This window comes from Hyla sarda, chromosome 1 (assembly GCF_029499605.1).
Source record: "Hyla sarda isolate aHylSar1 chromosome 1, aHylSar1.hap1, whole genome shotgun sequence".
Classification (NCBI taxonomy): Eukaryota; Metazoa; Chordata; class Amphibia; order Anura; family Hylidae; genus Hyla; species Hyla sarda.
Genome location: NC_079189.1, coordinates 72,319,979 through 72,340,918, shown reverse-complemented (window position 1 = coordinate 72,340,918; position 20,940 = coordinate 72,319,979). Strand labels below are relative to the sequence as shown.

The window sequence follows — 20,940 nt, the reverse complement described above, 5'->3', positions numbered from 1 at the left end:
ACTGAGATGAACGTTGGCTGTTGCTGAATTGTATCCTATTCATTATCTAAAGTCTACAGAGCGGCCTCCTGGTTGATTCTCCATCTCTTGCCCTCGGTGCACGCTGTTATTGTTCTGTCGTTCTTGTGCTTGTGCTCCTCATCCCTTGCCCTAAACCTTTTCAGTGAGATTCGATCTTATTTTTCTCCAGGTATTTACAAGAGAGATTGAAACAACTGCAAGAAGAAGTTAATCTGCAGAAAGGCAACATTGTCAAATACAAGGTAAAGGAAAGGTTTTTCTTGAAAATGCATTTAAAAAATGAAACCTGTCCCTCAGAGCTTTGTTAGGATCGAAAACTATTGTCTGGATTTCACACACTTGATTTATTGCTTTTGTATAGTTTTAAGTCACAGTATGACACATCCACTCTTTTAGATGGCAATGAAGAATAAAACCCAAAGGCACTGGCTCAGCAGGGTTATCATGAAGGAACATGGATGGTTTTTTGTTTTGTGATGAAGACAATTTTACAGTGTGTCTAAATCTGCCGTACGCTACTTTAGTAAGGTGGAGATCTACTGTCCCTTAGGATCTACGACGTTGTCAAGTTATTAAATGTCAGATACAAAAACGTTTATATGTTGTACATCTTGGCAAAACATTAACCTTTCTAATATACTTCATAAGAAAATGTATTTCATTTTTATAGAAATCATGGCTTAAAAATCATGACTTTATCCAAGCTGAAGCACAGACATGGACAAAGTCCAGTAAGAGAGGGTGGGCTAGCACTCCTCTATGGGTCTGACAGGACAGGAGAGAGCACAGAGGAGTCCTATCAGACAGGAGAGAGCACAGAGGAGTGCTCTCAGACAGGGGAGAGCACAGAGGAGTACTATCAGACAGGAGAGAGCACAGAGGAGTATTATCAGACAGGAGAGAGCACAGAGGAGTCCTATCAGACAGGAGAGAGCACATAGTACTATCAGACAGGAGAGAGCACAGAGGAGTCCTATCAGACAGGAGAGAGCACAGAGGAGTCCTATCAGACAGGAGAGAGCACAGAGGAGTGCTATCAGACAGGAGAGAGCACAGAGGAGTACTGTCAGACAGGAGAGAGCACAGAGGAGTGCTATCAGACAGGAGAGAGCACAGAGGAGTGCTATCAGACAGAAGAGGGCACAGAGGAGTGCTATCAGTCAGGAGAAAGCAGAGAGGATTTCTAGCTCACCCTCACAAAATGTTTTCGTATCTGACAGTGCCCATTTAAGGGGTGTTGTAAAGGGTCTTTGGAGACACTTTTTTTTGGGGGGGGGGGGGGGGGGGTTGGGGTCAACAACAGCTGTCATGCCCCCTCCCATAGACATGAATGGAGAAGGCATGGTGTAATGTAATGACCAAGGTGGTCCGAACATACACGTTCAGAACGCTAGGGTGCCAGGCCAGAAATGCCCGATCTCAGCGGATGGACCCCCTGCAATCGGGCATCTTATTCCCTATCCTTTGGAAAGGGGATAAGATGTCTAGGAGCGGAGTAGCCCTTTAAGCCCCATAAAATTGTATGTATTTCAGAATACAATACATGGTGGGCCTCCAGGTGCAAACCAGTGTTACTATGGGTTTCCATGTGACCCTGGTTGTACTCTGTCTGCCAACTTTCTTGAAGTCTGTTTACATTTTACATAGGTTACTGGATTAGTACTATTATCCCTGCTATATTCTAGGTGGTCTAGAGTGGTTTGGCTTAGTGCACCTGTAACTTTAATGTTAAAAAAAAACATTAGAGCTGCATACAGAACCAGCAGATGCCACCAGTGGTAGCTCACTTCATTAGAATCTATACAGCTTCCATGGAAATTAATGGTAAACCAGTATGCAGTGTGCTTTGCTTATTGGCGGCAGAAACAAGTATGAGCCAACACCCCTGAATTGGGCAGCAGTTTGGGCAGCATAAAACTGATGGGCTGTTCCCTTTTAATGTCTGAAAATGAGTCCCAAAAAATGTGATAAAGTCTGGATGCCTTGGGGTCCTCCGGTGTGGATGGGGTCCCCGGCATAAGACAGTCTGGTCCCCTGCTGTAATTTCATGGTGGGAGGTGGGTGTAGGCTTCTTGGAGATATGTGGTTGTGTGTCTGTGGTTTTTGGGCTGTTTTACTCTGGGAGCTGCGCAGTTTGGGCCTGTTCCTGTTTGTTGTGGAGCGAGATGGCTTTACCTCCCTGTATAATTTACTGTTTGATTTCTCTCGATTACCTCTGTCAGTCATTGTACTGCCCTTTGAGTAACCTGGGCGCCATCTGTGTAGCTTCCTGGAGGTTTTGTTATGTTCTTATAAAATGGCAAAAATAAAACTTTTAAAGTCAGAAAATGAAAAGTGTAGATTTGAGCTACAATTTGCATCTTTAAAATGAATGAATATGTTGAACAGCTGGCAACCTCGCCCACTTTTCTGAACACTTTTTAATACTAGTAAGTGGCAAATATTTGTGCAAGTTTTATGTGCACCAACATTGGTGAAAATCAATTGACCAATTTCTCCCAATGTTCTAACAGCCATTCAGATCAATCCCCTCCATGTCTTTTGTGCTCCGTCTTCATAACCTGCCCCTGTGCCTGTATTTCAGAATGCCCTGGAGAAGAGGAAGAATTCAAAGTCAGCAAATAGCAAGTCCAACAGCAGTGCCCTGACCGGAGTGCTCTCTGCTAAGCAAGGTACTGTTGTTTTTTTATGCTTGCCCTCATCATTTTAAATTAATGCAGAACATATGCATCTATTACAATATGTAAAGGTTTTTTTTACTTAAAGGGGTATTTCCAGAGGAAATAAAATGTTTTTAAATCCACTGGTGCCAGAAAGTTATATTCATTTGTAAATCACTTCCATTTAAAAATCATAATCCTTCCAGTACTTATCAGCTGCTGTATGCTCCAGAGGAAGTTGTGTAGTTTCTTCCCTTCTGTCCACAGTGCTCTCTACTGCCACCTCTGTCCATGTCAGGAACTGTTCGGAGCAGGAGCAAATCTCCATAGTGAACCTTTGCTGCTCCGGACAGTTCCTGACATGGACATGGAGAGCACTGTGGTCAGAATGAAAAGAACTACACAACTTCCTTTGGAGCATACAGTAGCTGATAAGTAAAGGAAGGATTAAAGGGGTACTCCGCCCCTAGACATCTTATCCCCTATCCAAAGGATAGGGAATAAGATGTCGGATCGCCGGGGTCCCGCCGCTAGGGACCCCCGCAATATAGCAAGCAGCACCCACCTGTAACTGCTTCCGGAAGCGCTGGAGGATCTCAGGCTAATTCCTCCCGACCACGGGGACGGAAGATCGTGACATCACGCCTTGCCCCCTCAATGCAAGTCTATGGGAGGGGGCTTGAGTACCCCTTTAAGATTTATAATCTGACACCAGTAAATTTGAAAGAAAAAATTTCCTCTGGCGTACCCCGTATGTAAGTTCTTCTTAAATTTCTTTTGGTGTTTTTTGGTTGAGCAGTTCCCTGTCCTACCCTCGTAGAATACATAAAATCCTATATAGTCTTGCATGCTATGGGGTTTGGGAGCCCCTTTTTGAAGTACCTCCAGGCCCTATACTCTTCCCCTGTGGCCCGCATCCACACCCCAGGCTTCCTCTCAGACCCATTCTCCCCACAAAAGGGCATTCGCCAGGGATGCCCCTGTCCCCCCTCCTCTTTAATTTGGCAATTGAGCCACTGTCCAGATGACTGTTGGAAGCTAGGGATGTGGAGGGTATTAAGATTAGGGGTCATGAGGTCTCGCATGTGTTATTCGCAGATGACCTGCTCCTCTTCTTAGCCAACCCCAGAAGGGATCTGACCCAGGTCTTTGGAAAGGTTTCGTGTTTCAGGGTGAAGAGGGTTCTCCTTGACCTTGTTTCCCCTGCTACTCCCCTTTCTGTGGAGTCCTTCCCGCTGCCTATTGCTATCACTAGAACTTTATTTACGTATCTGGGCATTTGGGTGGGGAGAACTCTATCCTCCCTTTATTCTCTTAACTTTACCCCTTTGCTGCGTAGGATTGCTGATTAGCTTAGGCGCTGGATCTCTCTTCCTTTACCAGCCAAATGTCATCTGATTAAGATACTGAACTTCTAGAAATTGCTGTACCCCATGCAGACGATCCCAGTCCTGCTAAAACTGTCTGATATCCAATTTCTTAAATCAGCCTTTTGCAAATTCCTTTGGGCGAACAAAAGACTGCGCTGTCCTGTCTGGTGGACTCTATTGCAGTGTCCCGTGAGTCCCCCCTTAATCTGTGTATCATAAATGGTTAATTATACCCTATGTTATCTATTGAATTGTCTGTATAATGTTATATGTCTTTAAATGTTGTTACCAAGTCTTGTAACCAGGGAAGGTGTCAGTGACCAGATGACTTGTGGGTGACCTATAGGACCCCTCCAAGGTCTCCCCCATATATACAGGGGAGGAGCTAGTTAGTTTCAGGTTTAGAGCATGCTGAGGAACAGTCAGGAACTGAGAGTGTCTAGTGTCCTGAGGAGACCCAAGGCCTAGTCATGCAGCCATGCTTCCATCACCAAGTGCCCCACAGGTAAACGTCAAAGCCTGGTAAGCTACACAAGGGGTGAAGTCTAGTCAGTCCTATTCAAGTCAGTGAACTCTGTCTAATTTCAGCGTGGGTCTGCAGCATTCTATCCAAGTCCACTACAAGTCCCAGCGAGCCCGCAAGTCTCTAAAGTCACTGGTCACCTCCTTGAGCCTAACTGAGCTGTAAAGACTATTCCATCTGTCTGCTTCAGTAAAGCTGCTGTTGTTCCGTAACTTGGCGTCGGAGTAATTAATTGCCCCCTGCCTAGCCCAGGATCCAGCGGCCATACCTCGGGTGGTGCAGAGTTTAACCACGCCCTGGCGTCACGAATAGAAGGGGTTAATAACATCTGCCCTCATCACACCCTCACCACACATAGCTCTCAGCAAGCCTATGTCCGTCACTATAACCTATCTTGCCTCTATAGGCATTGTATAGATTGGTTGCGCAACGAGTCGGGATATTCCAATAGCACTTTGGAGTCTCATATTGTCTTACCGTGGTCACTAACTGGAATCCTACATACCAAATTTGTAGGTCTGCCTGCCTACGTTCGTTGGAGCGTTTTGCTTAGGGACACCATAGTGGCTTTGAAACAATGCCGGCCACTGATGCAACTGCCATTCTCCTCTCTCAACACATGCCCTTATGGACCCACCCTGAGTTTCCTTTAGGGAATGACAACAGACTGTTTCTCCGCTGGTGGGAGGTTGGGATTTCCCAAGTGAGACATCTCTTACATTTGACTGAGCCTCGCTCAGTATGGACTGGATGGGGACCAATACCTTTCGTATTGCCAACTGATGCCTTTTCTTAAACCTCGACTGACTGACTTCTCTAGGGAAGAGATGAACACCTCCTTTGACAGTTTTATTTCCTCTCCCTACCACTCCCTTTCTAACCTTTATCGCCACCTAAGACAGAAGGGGAGGTAGACTGCTCAAAATTCCCTGTCTCACTATTGGGAAGATAAACTGGGCAAATCAGTGGAGTCTCCTCTGTGGAGTCTCTTTACCATTATTTTGCCGTCAGTGATGGGGGGGCCTCTATTTTCCTCTTCCATTTATATTCTGCACTTCAGATGTTGTTATGGATTTGTTGTAATTCTGACCGAAGGAACTGGAGCCAGGTTCTGTCCTATACAGACTAGCCACAATGTTATAGGGGGGGTTATGCTTGGGTGGATTGGGGAGTTTCATGTTGTTGGGTGGCGGGTAGGGGGGTTGTTCTTGGTATCTAGGGATCTTGACAATTTTCCTGCTACATGAATGTCATGATTTCCCTTTTGCATTTGCGTGCTTTTCTGGGTAAGCCTGTTGAATTTTTTTTTTATTGTAAAATACTAATACAAACCTGTTTTTTTATTTTTATTCCTATATACACTGACTGATGTATGGTCATGTGACAGGTACTGTTTATACTGCCGAGCAATAGTATTTCTGAGCAGTTCTAGAAACATAGAATGTGTCATCAGATATAAACCATTTGGCCTTTATTCTGAATACTATCATAGTCCCTTCCTCTATCTCATATGAAGGATAGCCTTATGCTTATCCCATGCATGCTTAAACTCCTTCACTGTATTTGCAGCGACCAAATTTGGGTCTACTGTATGTCAGAACCAATATACTAGGCAGCATCCAACCTAGGAGGAACATATGCCTGGGCTTGGGGAGTGACTTTTGTTTTTAATTTGCTTCTCTTAACATCTCCTATAAAGTGCTTTACTCAGTAGGGGGCGATCATGAGCCCAAGTAAAACAGTGCATGAAATCTGTGTTCCATTCCGATTCCTTATACTGTGACCTACCGCATTGAAAACAATTGCAAACCCTATTTCCATATAGATAGATGAATAGATATGTAACTGTACCGCGGAGACTAGAAGCGTTTTATAATAGGCTATTACTTCATTTGTTCACTCAGCAGCATTAGCGACATATTTCCACAATAGTTGTTGGAGATTTTCCCTGCTTTGCTTTGATGACATTGATTTGCCGGATGGCTTTAACGTCTTAGGTTATTATTCGTTACCAGCTGTTTCTGTGTTTTGTGCAGTTCAGGAGCTGTTGTCTGAAGATCACGGCTGCAGTCTGCCTGCAACTCCGCAGTCCATCTCTGATCTCAAGTCGCTGGCTACAGCTCTGCTCGAAACGATTCACGAGAAAAACATGGTTATTCAGCACCAAAGACAAACCAACAAGTATGTGTACTGTTCCCTCCCGACCTCCTGTTTACGGTCACCGCTGCTTCCAGCTCAGACTTACAGGAAAAGCGGAAAAGCATCCAAGATGTTTCATTTCATGGCCAAGACACATTCATTCAGAAAATTTTCCTTCAGACGATTTCACTCTGCAGGATTCAGAATAGTTTTCGCTCCTTTGGCCTGAATGAATCAGTACTTGGATAATAAGAAAATACTTATTTCCCCTATTGAATCTATACATTTTGTCCAAAAAAAGACATTTAAACTAAATTTAAAGGGGTACTCCGGAGGAAAACAAGTGTTTTCAAATCAACTGGTGCCAGAAAGTTATACAGATTTGTTCATTACTTCTATTTAAAAATCTTAAGCCATCCAGTACTTATAAGCTGCTGTATGCTTCAGAGGAAGTTAAGTAATTCTGACCACAGTGCTCTCTGTTGCCACCTCTGTCCATGTCAGGAACTGTCCAGAGTAGGAAAAAAAATCCACATAGCAAACCTCTCCTGCTCTGGGCAGTTCCTGACATGTCTCTGGAGGTGTCAGCAGAGAGCACTGTGATCAGACTGGAAAGAACTACACAACTTCCTATGGAGTATACAGCAGCTAAGTACTGGAAGGATTAAGATTTTTAAATAGAAGTAATTTACAAATCTGTTTAACTTCCAGTTACACTTAAATAGATAAATTAAAATCCAATTTTATTAAGCAGGATTAAAATATAAGATGGAGCTCTTTAGACAGGATCAACCAATGAAAAACAGTTGGAGCGTGAGGTTTAATACTATTACAACACTGAGCACTCTATATAAGTATTATCCAAATATCCCAAGAGAGTTCAACATATCATATGCAGCATTAGAATTAATCAATGCAGTTTTAGTCTGTTAGTGTCCCCAAAATTTCAGAGCCCACTACTGAAAGTCAGTCAGGTACCTCAACCTGCTACAGGACTACATAACATTAAGGTGCATATGCATATAAAGTGCCAAAAACATCCTCACCCATAGTAACTAGGAACCACTACCCAAACAGCTGCTGTTTTGTCGCCTTCCTCAGGGGGCTGCAATCCCCTGGGGGGGTGGGGGGAGGGGGGATGCAGGCTGCCAAACAGATCAGGCCGCTAACGAATAAATAATATAGTAGTGTGGCTGCAGTGGGAGTCAGATAATACTGGTGGTGGCAGCGGGATCGGCCGCGGCGCCAATCAGCAGTGGTTATAAGGTTAATCTGATTGCTGCCTGCGGCAGGGGAACCGCGCTGACTTCACTCCACTTATGTGTCGTGTCAGCTGGCGTAACTCCCTCCCTCTGACACTAATTGAGGAGGAGTCCTGTTCCGGCTGCTGCACCGGACCTCCATTATGTAAAGTACCCCTGATGACATTATATTTTGCCTGGATTAGATGCTGACAATGCCCCCCTGCATGGATTAGATACTGATGATACTCCCACATGCTGCAGTCATCAGTATCTAATCCATACAGGGGGTACTCTCAGTATCTAATCTATACGGGGGGGGGGGGGGTCACATTCTGATATTTTGGACCCCCCCTCATGTATGGATTAGATACTGACAGTGCCCCCTGTATGGATTGGATACTGATGATACCCCCACATGCTGCAGTCATCAGTATCTAATCCATACAGGGGGTACTGTCAGTATCTAATCTATATGGGGGGCGGTCACATAATGATATTTTGCCCCCCCCCCCCCCCCTGTGTGGATTAGATGCTTATAGTGCCCTCCCCGTATGGATAAGATATTGTCACCCTGAATGGATTAGGTATTCTGCGCTCTCTATATGAGGGAGATTTATCAAGGGATTTAGAGGGGTTTTTTTGCTTACAAAAGTTACACGTGCGCCTAAGCAATTTTTTGGGTGAATTTTGTGGGTAAGCAAAAAATACCAATCAGCCCTACCTAAGCAATTTTAAGTTTTCACTTTGCAGTCGTCGGGAATTTATCAAGTTTTTTCTTTCTCTCCTTCTAAAAGTCATTACTCAAAAAAATACTATTTGTGTGGGGAAATTGAAAAGAAAACAATTTTGCTAATTTTGGAAGGTTTTGTTTTCACGCTGTACACTTTACGGTAAAAGTGACATGTTTTCTTTATTCTGTTGGTCAATATGATTAAAATGATCCCCATGATGACATAGTTTTCTATTTCTGTATAAGGGCTCATTGTTTGCGCAGTGATCTGTAGTTTTTAATGGTACCACTTTTGTGTATATGTAACTTTTTAATAGCTTTTTTGGAATGTGATGTCAGAAAAACACAGCAATTTTGGGCTTTTTTGGGGCAGGGGGCCAATATAACTAGGTACGCCTCTGTGTATGATCGGAGGTCCAGAAGACTGTGAATGGACTGACTGCTGAGCATGTGCATTGTCTCTTCATTTACTTGAGGTTTATTGAGTCCCCCCTCCCCAACAGTCCCAGTAGTCGGACTTCCACCAATCAGCTACTTATCCCCTATCCTGTGCATAAGGAATAAATTTAACTCTTAGAATAACCCCTATATTGTCCATGAAAGGGGGGGTCCCATCTGTGCCTCCTTTCCATTGATCGCAATGTAAAGTGGTTGCTATTTGGATTGGTAAACAGAAAATGACCATGGAGTTGGTAGTTCTGCCTGTGGCCTCCCATCAGGTTCTATCCCACTGCCCTTTATACTGCTTCCAAACTTGAATCATGTATCTCATCTTCTATTATAAAATATCATGTTTACTTGTGGTGACTTATCTTCTATGTCTCCTCCAGGATTCTAGGTAACAGAGTGGCAGAGTTAGAGAAGAAACTTCGGACGCTGGAGGTGTCGGGATTATGGAGTCTTCCAGGTAAGTTGTTTTTCATACATATATATATATATATATATATATATATATATATATATATATATACATATATATATATATATATATATATATATATATACATATATATATATATATACATATATATATATATATATCTCTGTTACAGGGCTCATGTCAAAGATTACTTGGGCAATGAAACTAACTGTTATATATTTCTCTTTCTTACATGGAATCATGTACACTATATATATATATATATATATATATATATATATATATAATATATATATAATCTCACACAGCGGTCTTCAAGCTGAGAATGTCAGAAAATAGCAGTGCCCTCTAGGGATAAATGTCAAACATGATTTGGTACAGTTTGTGAAATTTTTCTCATCTTTTTACTCTTAAAGCGGATCTGTAAGCTGACTATTACTGCTACAGGCCAAAATGTCACAACATTTTTTGTACATGGCTAATAGAAACAATGATAGAATACATTGTATTCATGATTGTAGTGCTTTCCCTGCCATTGCCCCGCCCCTCAGGGGCTTCGCTGTCCAATGAGTGCTTGAAATCACTTTGACACTCCCCTATTGGTAACACCCATCTGTCAATATATTTAAAGGGGTACTCCACTGCCCCAGCGTCCGGAACAATTAGTTCCAAACACTGGGTACGGGCTGCGGTGGTCGTGAAGTCACAGCCACGCCCCTTCATGACGTCCCGTCACACCCCCTCAATGCAAGTCTATCGAAGGGGGCATGGCAGCCGCTACCTCCCCTCCCATAGACTTGTATTGAAGGGGCGTGGTGTGACATCATGACCCCGCAGCCCGCCCCCAGCATTTGGAACTAAATGCCAGAACCAAGAGCCATTACCTAGAGCATTTCAATGGGCTCCATATAATGTCTCGGGCCACTTCCCTAAGCGATAACAGCGGCACCAACTGTATTGTTGGTGGTCTATTCAAGGCCACAAGCGTTGCCTAAATGGTGCAACAGGGACTAAACTTGTTGACAGTATCCGGGTGACATCATCTTTTACTGCACAACACAAAGTAACCATGGTGAAAGATAGGTGAAATGGGTGATAAAGATATGAAACAAAGAAATATAACAAATGTTAACAAAATGTGGAGCTGAAATGTTAAACCGAATTTCTGTTCATTATGCAAATGACGGCAATTTATAGAGCATTTCTGACTAAAATACTTCAGTCTTTTGATTCATGCTTTTCTATCAGGGTGTTTCTCAGTTAAAACACTTTTTGGAAGGTTGAGCAACAACCAACGCTTACTATCCACACAGGGGTTGTGGACTTAGGCCAGTGTTTCCCAACCAGCGTGCCTCCAGCTGTTGCAAAACTACAACTCCCAGCATACCCAAGCCGCCTTTGTCTGTCCGGGCCTGCTGGGAGTTGTAGTTTTGCAACAGCTGGAGGCACCCTGGTTGGGAAACACTGCCTTTGACTATGTTCATAGCCCTTTGTGGTATACGTCGTGGTTTTCTCACCTATTTCATATGTAAACATGGCCTAATTCTGCCTATTTCCAGAAAATCTGGATGATAATTCCTGTGGGAGCCATTCTATAGATTCTTGTGCGGAACATTCATAACTTTGTATTAGATGTTGTTGACTATGACTATTGTTTGTATCCTGTGTTACTTATAATTCTTTTTTTCCTCCCTTTTCTGCTTCGCTAAGGCCTCAGCTACAATGTGTCTGTGGGATTTGGGCGTAGGTTCAATCTTTTTGTATATACTACCTATCATATCAACTGTTTTCTTACTTACCTTAGTAGAAACTGGTATTATTATTAAGCTGGAAATACATGTTTGATAGTGTCTGACTGTTCCCAATGTCTATACGGGCGTATACAGGTGGCGGGAAGGCATCATAGAGGTTTGTTTTATTCAGTCTTTGTTTCTGAAAGCTTCTGAAGCCCTTAAAGGGAATATCTTTGCTGCAATTCATATTCCAAGCTGATGACACTGTTAGATATCTGTTAAGGAAAGGAGACCTGTTACCTTTCATATATCTGTCCGTGCTTCCTTAACATAAAAAAATGCTTTTGGTGCCAAGTTTCAAAGAGGTGTTCCCTGAGGCCATCCTAGTCCCTGCTTGATTGACAGTCAGCTGGAAGACTAGCCCTGATTCCAAATCTCAATTTACATGCACAGTGCAGGTGGAAGGTCTGGAAACAGAGCTCGGATTCCAGCTGACACTCAGGCAAGAATGAGGGATGTAGGGGGATTGAGGAGGCCTTCCATTCGACAGCACCCCAAGTGCTTGAGAACACCTCTTTGACACTAAGCTCCAAAGAATAAAACCATTTTTTCATTTAATCATCATGACAGCACTACCATGAGATTGTCCCCTGTAGCTCTAATGGGAACAGGAAACACAGAGAGGTTAAATAGGCCCCTCCCCATCCACCGCTCAGTGTTTTCTGTTCCTAGGAGCATACACTGAGAGGTGAGGTTCTTACCTCTGGTGGGCTGGTTTCTGCTCCGCACAGGGCTGCCAGGCAGGGGGTTTCGGTCATGGTTGCGTCTCCCACCCCCTGTGCTGCAACGGGTCGTGCCTCCTTAGGGTTGCTGCCTCCCGGTCTCAGATCTCCATGGCTGTTTCGGGCTCCATGCTGCGGGGGTGCAAGTGTCTGATGTTGCGGCACACGTGTGTGACGTCACTTGCGCACGGACGCGAGCATGCTCTGGCATTGGCTGGGGACCGGAAGTCCCTCCCCCAAGATGGAGGTGCCCACCGGAACGCCAGGGAAGCACCAATTCATCCCTCTCACCAAAAATATCTCATGTTTTGCAATTCAATACAATCACTCTACCCTTCATTTTCAATTGTAGGCCCTCCCTTTCAGAATATCCTCCACCCGAGGATATTTACAAAAGTAATGGTAAAGGTGGTTGCTCACCTGAGACAAAAATGAATTTTAATAATGCCTTACTTGGACGACTTACTGATTATTGCCCAGTCAAAAGAATTGCTTCATCAGCACCTTCTTCTGACTTTGTCTTGTCTTCAAAACCTCTGCTGGATCATAAACTGGCAGAAGTCCAGAAGACAAGATTCTGTCCCTCCAGCTGAAAATAAAATATCTGATAAGGAGAAATTCTTGTCCCATAAGAACAGCCATGTCAGTCTTGGGATCAATGATATCCTGTATACCAGCAGTACCTTGGGCTCAAAACCATTTGAGACCCCTTCAAACCCTAATCTTGAAAGTGTGGGACAGACCCCAACTGTCCCTAGAGAAGAGATTACAGATACTACATCAGGTAAAAGCCTCATTAGCATGGTGGCTGAAGAAAAAGAATCTCTCAATGGGAATTTATTGGATCATCTCTCCTGCTGTTATGATGACAACAGACGTGAGTCTTTGGGGTTTGGATGCTCATGTGGAGCACCTTCATCTTCAAGGTTCATGGTCCCAGAAAACCCAATGTCACTCCTCAAACTTTCGGGAATTGAAGGCAGTTTTAATGGCATTAAGAGCTTCAGAACATCTCTTAAAAAACCATCATGTGAAGGTATATTCGGACAATATAACCACAGTGGCCTTTCTCAACCATCAAGGGGGTACGAAATATTCCCCTCTAAGAGATCTCTCCTCAAAAATGTTCATATGGGCAGAGAAAAATGTTCTTTCCCTTACAGCCGTACACCTGAGGGGTGTAGAAAATCAGTAGACTTTCTAAGCCGGAACCAAGTGGATCCAGGGAATGGAAACTAAATTCTCAAGTCTTTCAGTCACTGGTGAGAGTTTGGGGGAATCCAGAAATAGATCTCTGTGCCAGCAAAAAAAAATTGCAACGTCCATAACTTCTTCTCTCTCAATCCGAGGGAGAAACCTCTTGCAGTAGAGTACAAGTTTGGGACTTCTGTATTGCTTATGCATTTCCTCTCATCCTGAAAGTGCTCCAAAAGATTGAATTGGAGAAAGTTCTTGTCATTTACTTAGCACCTTGGTGGCCCAAGAGAGGTTCAGTCTCCTAAATCTCCTCTCTGTAACAGATCTGATCCGGCTTCCTCAGGTGAAGAATCTTTTTACACAGGGACCTCTGTTATCAAGACCTAGAAACCCTACAGTCAACAGCATGACTCTTGAATGGCAGATCCTACTAAATAAGGGACTTTCTAGTAAAGTGGTTAGTACACTGTTGAAAAGTAAAAAAAAAAGGTTCTACTTCTACTATATATTTAAGATACTGGAAGAAATGTATTTCATGGTGCAGTCCTTCACCCCGCCCCCCCCCCCCCCCCCCACTCCGGACATTCTGAACCCCCAGAAATCCCTAGAATACTAGCCTTTCTCCAAGAAGTGTTCGAAAAAGGTCTTTCTATCAGTACCTTAAAAGTTCAGACAGAAGCTTTGGGATGCTACTTTGATACCATTATATCATCCTGGACGATAGGATTATTTTCAAACTTAATCCAGCTTTTCTTCCAAAGGTTGTCACTAATTTTCACAGGTCTCAAGATTTTATATTGCCCTCATTCTGCAATAATCTAAAAAATCAGAAGGGAGAAGTCTTACATAACCTAGATGTCAGAAGATGTGTTATTCACTACTTGGAGACTACAAAATCCTGGAGAATAGATTTTAATCTTTTCATTCAATTTCATGGGCCCAATAAGGGCAAAAGAGCTGCAAAAAATTCAATTTTTAGGTGGCTGAAGATCGCTATCCAGGAGGCATATAAATCCGGTAAGCAAGTCCCTGAAGGCCTTCATGCCCATTCTACCAGGGCTCTAGCTGTCTCCTGGGCCAAAAAAGCCTCAGCCTCCATCGCACAGATTTGCAGAGAGGCAACATGGTCATCTCCGCACACCTTCTTCAACCATTATAAGTTGAATGTAACCTCTTCCCAAGATCTCTCGTTCGGCCGGAAGGTGCTGCAAGTTATGGTCCCCCCCCCCCCCCTAAAGTCACCTGTTTATCTGGTATGTCTCATGGTGGTGCTGTTATGATGATGAAATGAAAAGTTGGAATTATTACTTGCCGATAATTCGTTTTTCATGAGTTCATCATTGCAGCACCCTTTAATTCCCACCTTTCAATGTGGATAAGTATTATAAACGTATTTTTATTATGCACTAGTTAATTTAAAACCACTGAGCGGTGGATGGGGAGGGGCCTATTTAACCTCCCTGTGTTTCCTGTTCCTATTAGAGCTACAGGGGACAATGTCATAATGGTGGTGCTGTCATGATGAACGAATGAATAAACAATTTATCGGTAAGTAATAATTCCAACTTTCTATTTTTTGGAAGCACAGACAGATATATGAAAGGTACCATGTGTCTCCTTGTCCTAACATCTATCTAACGGTGTCAGCAGTTTGGAACGTGAATTGCAGCTGACAGATTCTCTTTAAAGGGGTATTCCGCCCGTAGACATCTTATCCCCTATCCAAAGGATAGGGGATAAGATGTCAGATCGACGGGGTCGAGCACAGTTTTGCACAAACATTTTTTTTCCCTGTAGGATGCAATGTTGACTTGGTGTGAATACATCCAGTGGTGATCTATAGACTTAATGTCATTAGTGAGCTATGCTGTATAGTATAACATGCATGTGACCCCAGCTTAAAGGGGTACTCTGATGGGAAACTATATTACAAATATACATATATTGGTATTATCTACATTATACAAAAATATTTTGTTGACGTCAGGTACACTTCAAATCAACTGATGCCAGAAAGTTTAAAAGATTTGTAAATTACTTCTTTTTAAAAATCTTAATCCTTCCAGTACTTATCAGCTGCTGTATGCTCCAGAGGAAATTGTATTTCTTTCTGGAATTATTTTCTGTCTGACCACAGTGCTCTCTGCTAACACCTCATCCATGTCAGGAACTGTCCAGAGTATAAGCAAATCCCCATAGCAAACCTCTCCTGCTCCGGACAGTTCCTGATACGAACAGAGGTGTCAGCAGAGAGCACTGTGCTCAGATGGAAAATAAATTAAAAAAAAGAAAATTAACTTCCTCTGTAGCTTCTAAGTACTGGAAGGATTAAGATTTTTTAAAATAATTAATTTACAAATCTGTTTAACTTTCTGGCACCAGTTGACTTGAAAAAAAAAACTGTTTTCCACCGGAGTACCCCTTTAAGGTACTTCACCATGGCATGTTCCTTCACCATTATGCCATCATCTTCTCTTGTTTTTTTTTTGTTCATGCCATAAGATGGAAATCTAAAAGATTTTTCTTGTCACATTACGTAAGCTCATGTACAATAATACCTGGGACCAAATGGGCCTGGGGATGACTTTATCAACCAAATTACTGTGCTATACATTGTAGAAAGTAATGGGTTTGCATCTTAGAAGCCTAGCCACAATATAGGTGATAAATGTGTGACTGGTCAGACCCCCCACTGATCAGAAGAATGGGGTTCCCACTTTGGAATGGTGGTGCACTTGCATGACTGTTTGCCACTCAATCTCTGCCAGTCCTATAGATGTGAATAGGGTATCGGGAATGCAAACACACGGCCACTCCATTCACAAGGAGCACCAGGGATTGATGGGGTCCTGGCAGTTGGACCCCCAACATTTATCCTATCCTCTGGAGGATTTTTGCAATAAAATTCCTAGTGTATGTTTACTGTCAGAAGAGATCTGCTGTGTCAAGCTATATAGAGGTATATGTAGGGGAAGAAAAAAAAGACAGATATGGTGCTAATATAGTGCCGGTTATCCGTGGATAACGGATGTATAGTACCAAGAGCAAGAGCCTACTCACCTTTAAGTGTTGGGCTAGTTTTAGGCGCAACACTGATGAAAGCTTTGAGCAGGCGTCTTTTAGCAGGTACGCCTGGAAGCAGCTGGCCATCGGTCCCGTCGGAGACGGTGGGTAGGATAATGTTGCAGATGTGGGAGGTAGGAATCCTGGCACGGGTTTCCTAAACCTTCCCGTGGATGACGACTTCAGCGCTGAAGCGCTACACCGGCAGGGTTAAACAGCAGTCGGAGAGGGTGCAGAGATATAGTGATAACTTTTTATTATAGTCATAAAAAGTATTGGTGCTCAGTCGGACAACGCGTTTTGGAGGGGCTCCCTCCTTCCTCAGGTCCGCATGCGGACCTGAGGAAGGAGGGAGCCACTCTGAAACATCTGTCAAACGGAGCACCAATACTTTTTATTAAAAAAGTTATCACTATATCTCTGCACCCTCTCCGACTGCTGTTTAACCCCGCCAGTGTAGCGCTTCAGCGCTGAAGTCGTCATCCACGGGAAGGTTTAGGAAACCCATGCCGGGATTCCTACCTCCCAAATCTGCAACATTAAGCTATATAGAGGGGCATGTAGGACTGTTCCACATTTGTGATCATATGATGAATTGTCTATATTACTTCTCTTTCATATTTGAGGGGTCATATTTGCATTGTGTTAGCTTATAGAATTAGTTTTTTTATTTTATTTTCCTGTGCTGTACAGCCATGTTTACCCATCTGCTCTTAATGGCCCAATTTCTTGTATATTTTACTGATATCTGAAAAATAAACTTTTCCTGCAATCCGGTTGATGAAGAAATATGGGACTTTCTCATTTTTCTTAAGGGAAAATACAGCACCAGAATGCCAGAAATTATTATAGAAGTTAACTTTTCCAGAGTTGCAGATTTTTGGCAGACTCGCGTAGATGTATCTGTATTTTGTCCTACTTAGGGTTCATTGCGCTACTCCACAGCCTACATTTTTACACTGACTATTAGAAGTTTGTAATGGGCTTTTAACCAGTTATTTTATCACTGGGTTATTGGCTGCATTAACCAGATATTCATGGTATCTGCCATGTTCATGCACCAGTTAATTTACTTACTTACTTAACTCCCAATGAAAGACATGACATTAAAATCAAGACATTAATTTCTGGGACCCTCTCTTATTGAGTAGATGGGGTTTTAGAGATCAATCCACAATTTTTATACCTTTAAAATGTGTCTGTGCTTGCTGGGAATACGTCCACTATCATTCTCCGGCATGGGTTACATTTATGGCTATAATTGCTTTTTCTGCATTTCACAGTACTGTTGACAACTCCTTTACCCATTCCTATACTAAAGGGTTATTCCTGATATCAAAAGTTATCCCCCTATCCACAGCTGGGCATCGTGTGTGCTCTAGTGATCTTTTTATAACTAGGCCGGCAACCTGACAAGGGGGCATCCTCTATGTCTATGGCAAAGACAGTTTCTCCATCATCACAGTCAAGGATTCTTTACTGTAAGAGCAGTAAGACTATGGAACTCTCTGCCATATGATGTTGTGATGTCTGAATCAATAAACAAGTTCAAGGGGGGCCTGGATATTTTTCTGGAAAGATATAATATTACAAGTTATAGATACTATAGGGTGGGCCATTTATATGGATACACCTTAATAAAATGGAAATGGTTGGGGATATTAACTTCCTGTTTGAGGCACATTAGTATATGTGAGGGGGGAAACTGTTCAAGAGGGGTGGTGACCATGGCGGCCATTTTGAAGTTGGCCATTTTGAAGTCGGCCATTTTGAATCCAACTTTAGTTTTTTCAATAGGAAGAGGGTCATGTGACACATCAAACTTCTTGGGAATTTCACAAGAAAAACAATGATGTGCTTGGTTTTACCGTAACTTTATTCTTTCATGAGTTATTTACAAATTTCTGACCACTTATAAAATGTGTTCAATGTGCTGCCCATTGTGTTGGATTGTCAATGCAACCCTCTTCTCCCACTCTTCACACACTGATAGCAACACCGCAGGAGAAATGCTAGCACAGGCTTCCAGTATCCGTAGTTTCAGGTGCTGTACATCTCGTATCTTCACAGCATAGACAATTGCCTTCAGATGACCCCAAAGATAAAAGTCTAAGGGGGTCAGATCGGGAGACCTTGGGGGTCATTACACTGGGTATGTCGCGGGCTCCCGACTCGAGTCCACATAATACCGGACGGCCCCCAGCTGATTCCTGTAGCTGGGGCCCGGTGTTAATAGCTGACATTCGGCATCTAAAGGTGCCTTTATCCTGTCCCTGGTGGTCCAGTGGGGTTGCATGATCGGGGGGGGGGGGGTCGATCCACTGCTGAGGTAGCCTGAGGGCTTACCTCTCCTTCCACGGCGGCTCCTGCGCTGAGAATGATAAAGCCAGGGCCAGGCTTTATCAATCGAGTGCAGAGCACACAGATCAATGTGGTTTTGTGGAACCACATTGATCTGTATGAGGAATCAAATGATTCCTTTTAAAAGTCCCCTAAGGGAAAAAAAAGTTTAAAAACACACACATTAACCCCTTCCTTATTAAAAGTTTAAATCGCCCCCCTTTTCCCAAATACCATATAAAAAATATGTAAAAATAAACAAAAATATATAAGCATAAAAATAAACATATGTGGTATCGCCGCATGCTTAAATGTCCAAACTATAAAAATATATTGTTAATTAAACCGCACGGTCAATGGCGTACGCGCCCAAAAAATTCCAAAGTGTAAAATAGCGTATTTTTGGTCACTTTTTATACCATAAAAAAATTAATAAAAAACAATAAAAGACATAAATGGAAACCAATAAAAACTTCAGATCACGAAGCAAAATATGAGCCCTGTCATACAGCCCCGTACGTGAGAATTTATAGGGATCAGAAGATGACTATTTTAAATGTATTAATTTTCGTTCATGTAGTTATGATTTTTTCCAGAAGTTCAACAAAATCAAACATACCGTATATACTCGAGTATAAGCCGACCCGAATATAAGCCGAGGCCCCTAATTTCACCCCAAAAACTCAGGAAAAGTTATTGACTCGACTATAAGCCTAGGGTGGGAAATACATCATCCCCCCTGTCATCATCCAGACCCCCGTCATTAACACCCTCATCATCATCACCTGTCATCATCCCCCCTTCATCATCATCACCTGTCATCATCCCCCCCCTTCATCATTACCCTGTCATCATCCCTCCCTTCATCATTACCCTGTCATCATCCCCCCGTCATCATTACCCTGTCATCATCCCCCTGTCATCAAGGCAACGTCATTATTCCGGGCGCGAAGCGCGGAGAAGAGGCCCACCCGGTGAAGATGGACAGTCCGGAACGACTATCCCTCCCCACCGGACGGTCCTGCAGCACAGATGGCCCGGACCAGCTCACCCGAACGTCCCGCTGAGCGGAGGTGAGTACAAAACTAAAGGGGGGATGATGGATGATGATGACGAAGGCCTGGGCAGTGGTCTTCAACCGGCAAACCTCCAGATGTTTCAAAACTACAACTCCCAGCATGCCTGGACAGTCGATGGCTGTCCGGGCATGCTGGGAGTTGTAGTTTTGAAACATCTGGTGGTCCGCAGGTTGAAGACCACTGAGGGCGGAGAGTTCACTCAAGTATAAGCCGAGGGGGGTGTTTTCAGCACGAAAAATCGTGCTGAAAAACTTGGCTTATACTCGAGTATATACGGTATATACCATATATAGTCGAGTATAAGCCGACCCGAATATAAGCCGAGGCCCCTAATTTTACCCCAAAAAAAACAGGAAAAGTTATTGACTCGACTATAAACCTAGGGTGGGAAATACATCATCCCCCCATATCATGATTCCCCACCTTCATCATCATCGCCTGTCAATCCCTTCATCAGTGGTCTTCAACATGCGGACCTCCAGATGTTGCAAAACTACAACTCCCAGCATGCCCGGACAGCTGTCCAGGCATGCTGGGTGTTGTAGTTTTGAAACCTCTTGAGGTCCGCAGGTTGAAGACCACTGCGGCCTTCATCATCATCATCCAGCCCCCCCCCCTTTGTTTTGTACTCACCTCCCTTCGGCAGGAAGTTAGGGTGAGCTGGTCTGGGCCATCTATGCTGCAGGGACTGTCCGGTGGGGATGGTTAGTCGTTGCGGGTTGTCCATTTTCACCGGGGGGGGGGCCTCTTCTCGGCGCTTCGGGCCCGGCCCAGGACTAGTGCGTTGCCTTGACAACGACACACAGGGACGTTGCGCATGAACGTCCCTGTGCGGCGCCGTCAAGGCAACGTCACTACTCCGGGCTGGGCCTGAAGCGCGCAGAAGAGCCCCCCCCCGGTGAAAATGGACAGCCCGCAACGACTAACCATCCCCACCGGACGGTCTCTGCAGCATAGATGGCCTGGACCAGCTCACCCTAACTTCCGAGGGGAGGTGAGTACAAAACAAAAGGGGGGGGGGGGGGCTGGATGATGACAAAGGCCGCAGTGGTCTTCAACCTGCGGACCTCCAGAGGTTTCAAAACTACAACACCCAGCATGCCCGGACTTGCTGGGTGTTGTAGTTTTGCAACATCTGGAGGTCCGCAGGTTGAAGACCACTGATGAAGGGATTGACAG

At 43.7% G+C, this 20,940-nt stretch overlaps 1 protein-coding gene across 4 annotated transcripts in view; it reads left to right on the top strand.

Moving 5' to 3' along the window:
• Positions 1-20,940, top strand: part of CCDC149 (coiled-coil domain containing 149) — a 94,919-nt gene that overhangs the window by 58,999 nt on the left and 14,980 nt on the right. For 2 of the 4 annotated variants that reach the window (XM_056555754.1, XM_056555773.1), the window contains exons 7-11: positions 191-263; positions 2,606-2,693; positions 6,611-6,755; positions 9,518-9,594; positions 11,278-11,310. In XM_056555754.1, coding sequence (XP_056411729.1) covers positions 191-263; positions 2,606-2,693; positions 6,611-6,755; positions 9,518-9,594; positions 11,278-11,310 — 416 coding nt within the window. The remainder of the gene's footprint in view (positions 1-190; positions 264-2,605; positions 2,694-6,610; positions 6,756-9,517; positions 9,595-11,277; positions 11,311-20,940) is intronic. The other 2 variants (XM_056555764.1, XM_056555783.1) reach the window with 1 other exon arrangement.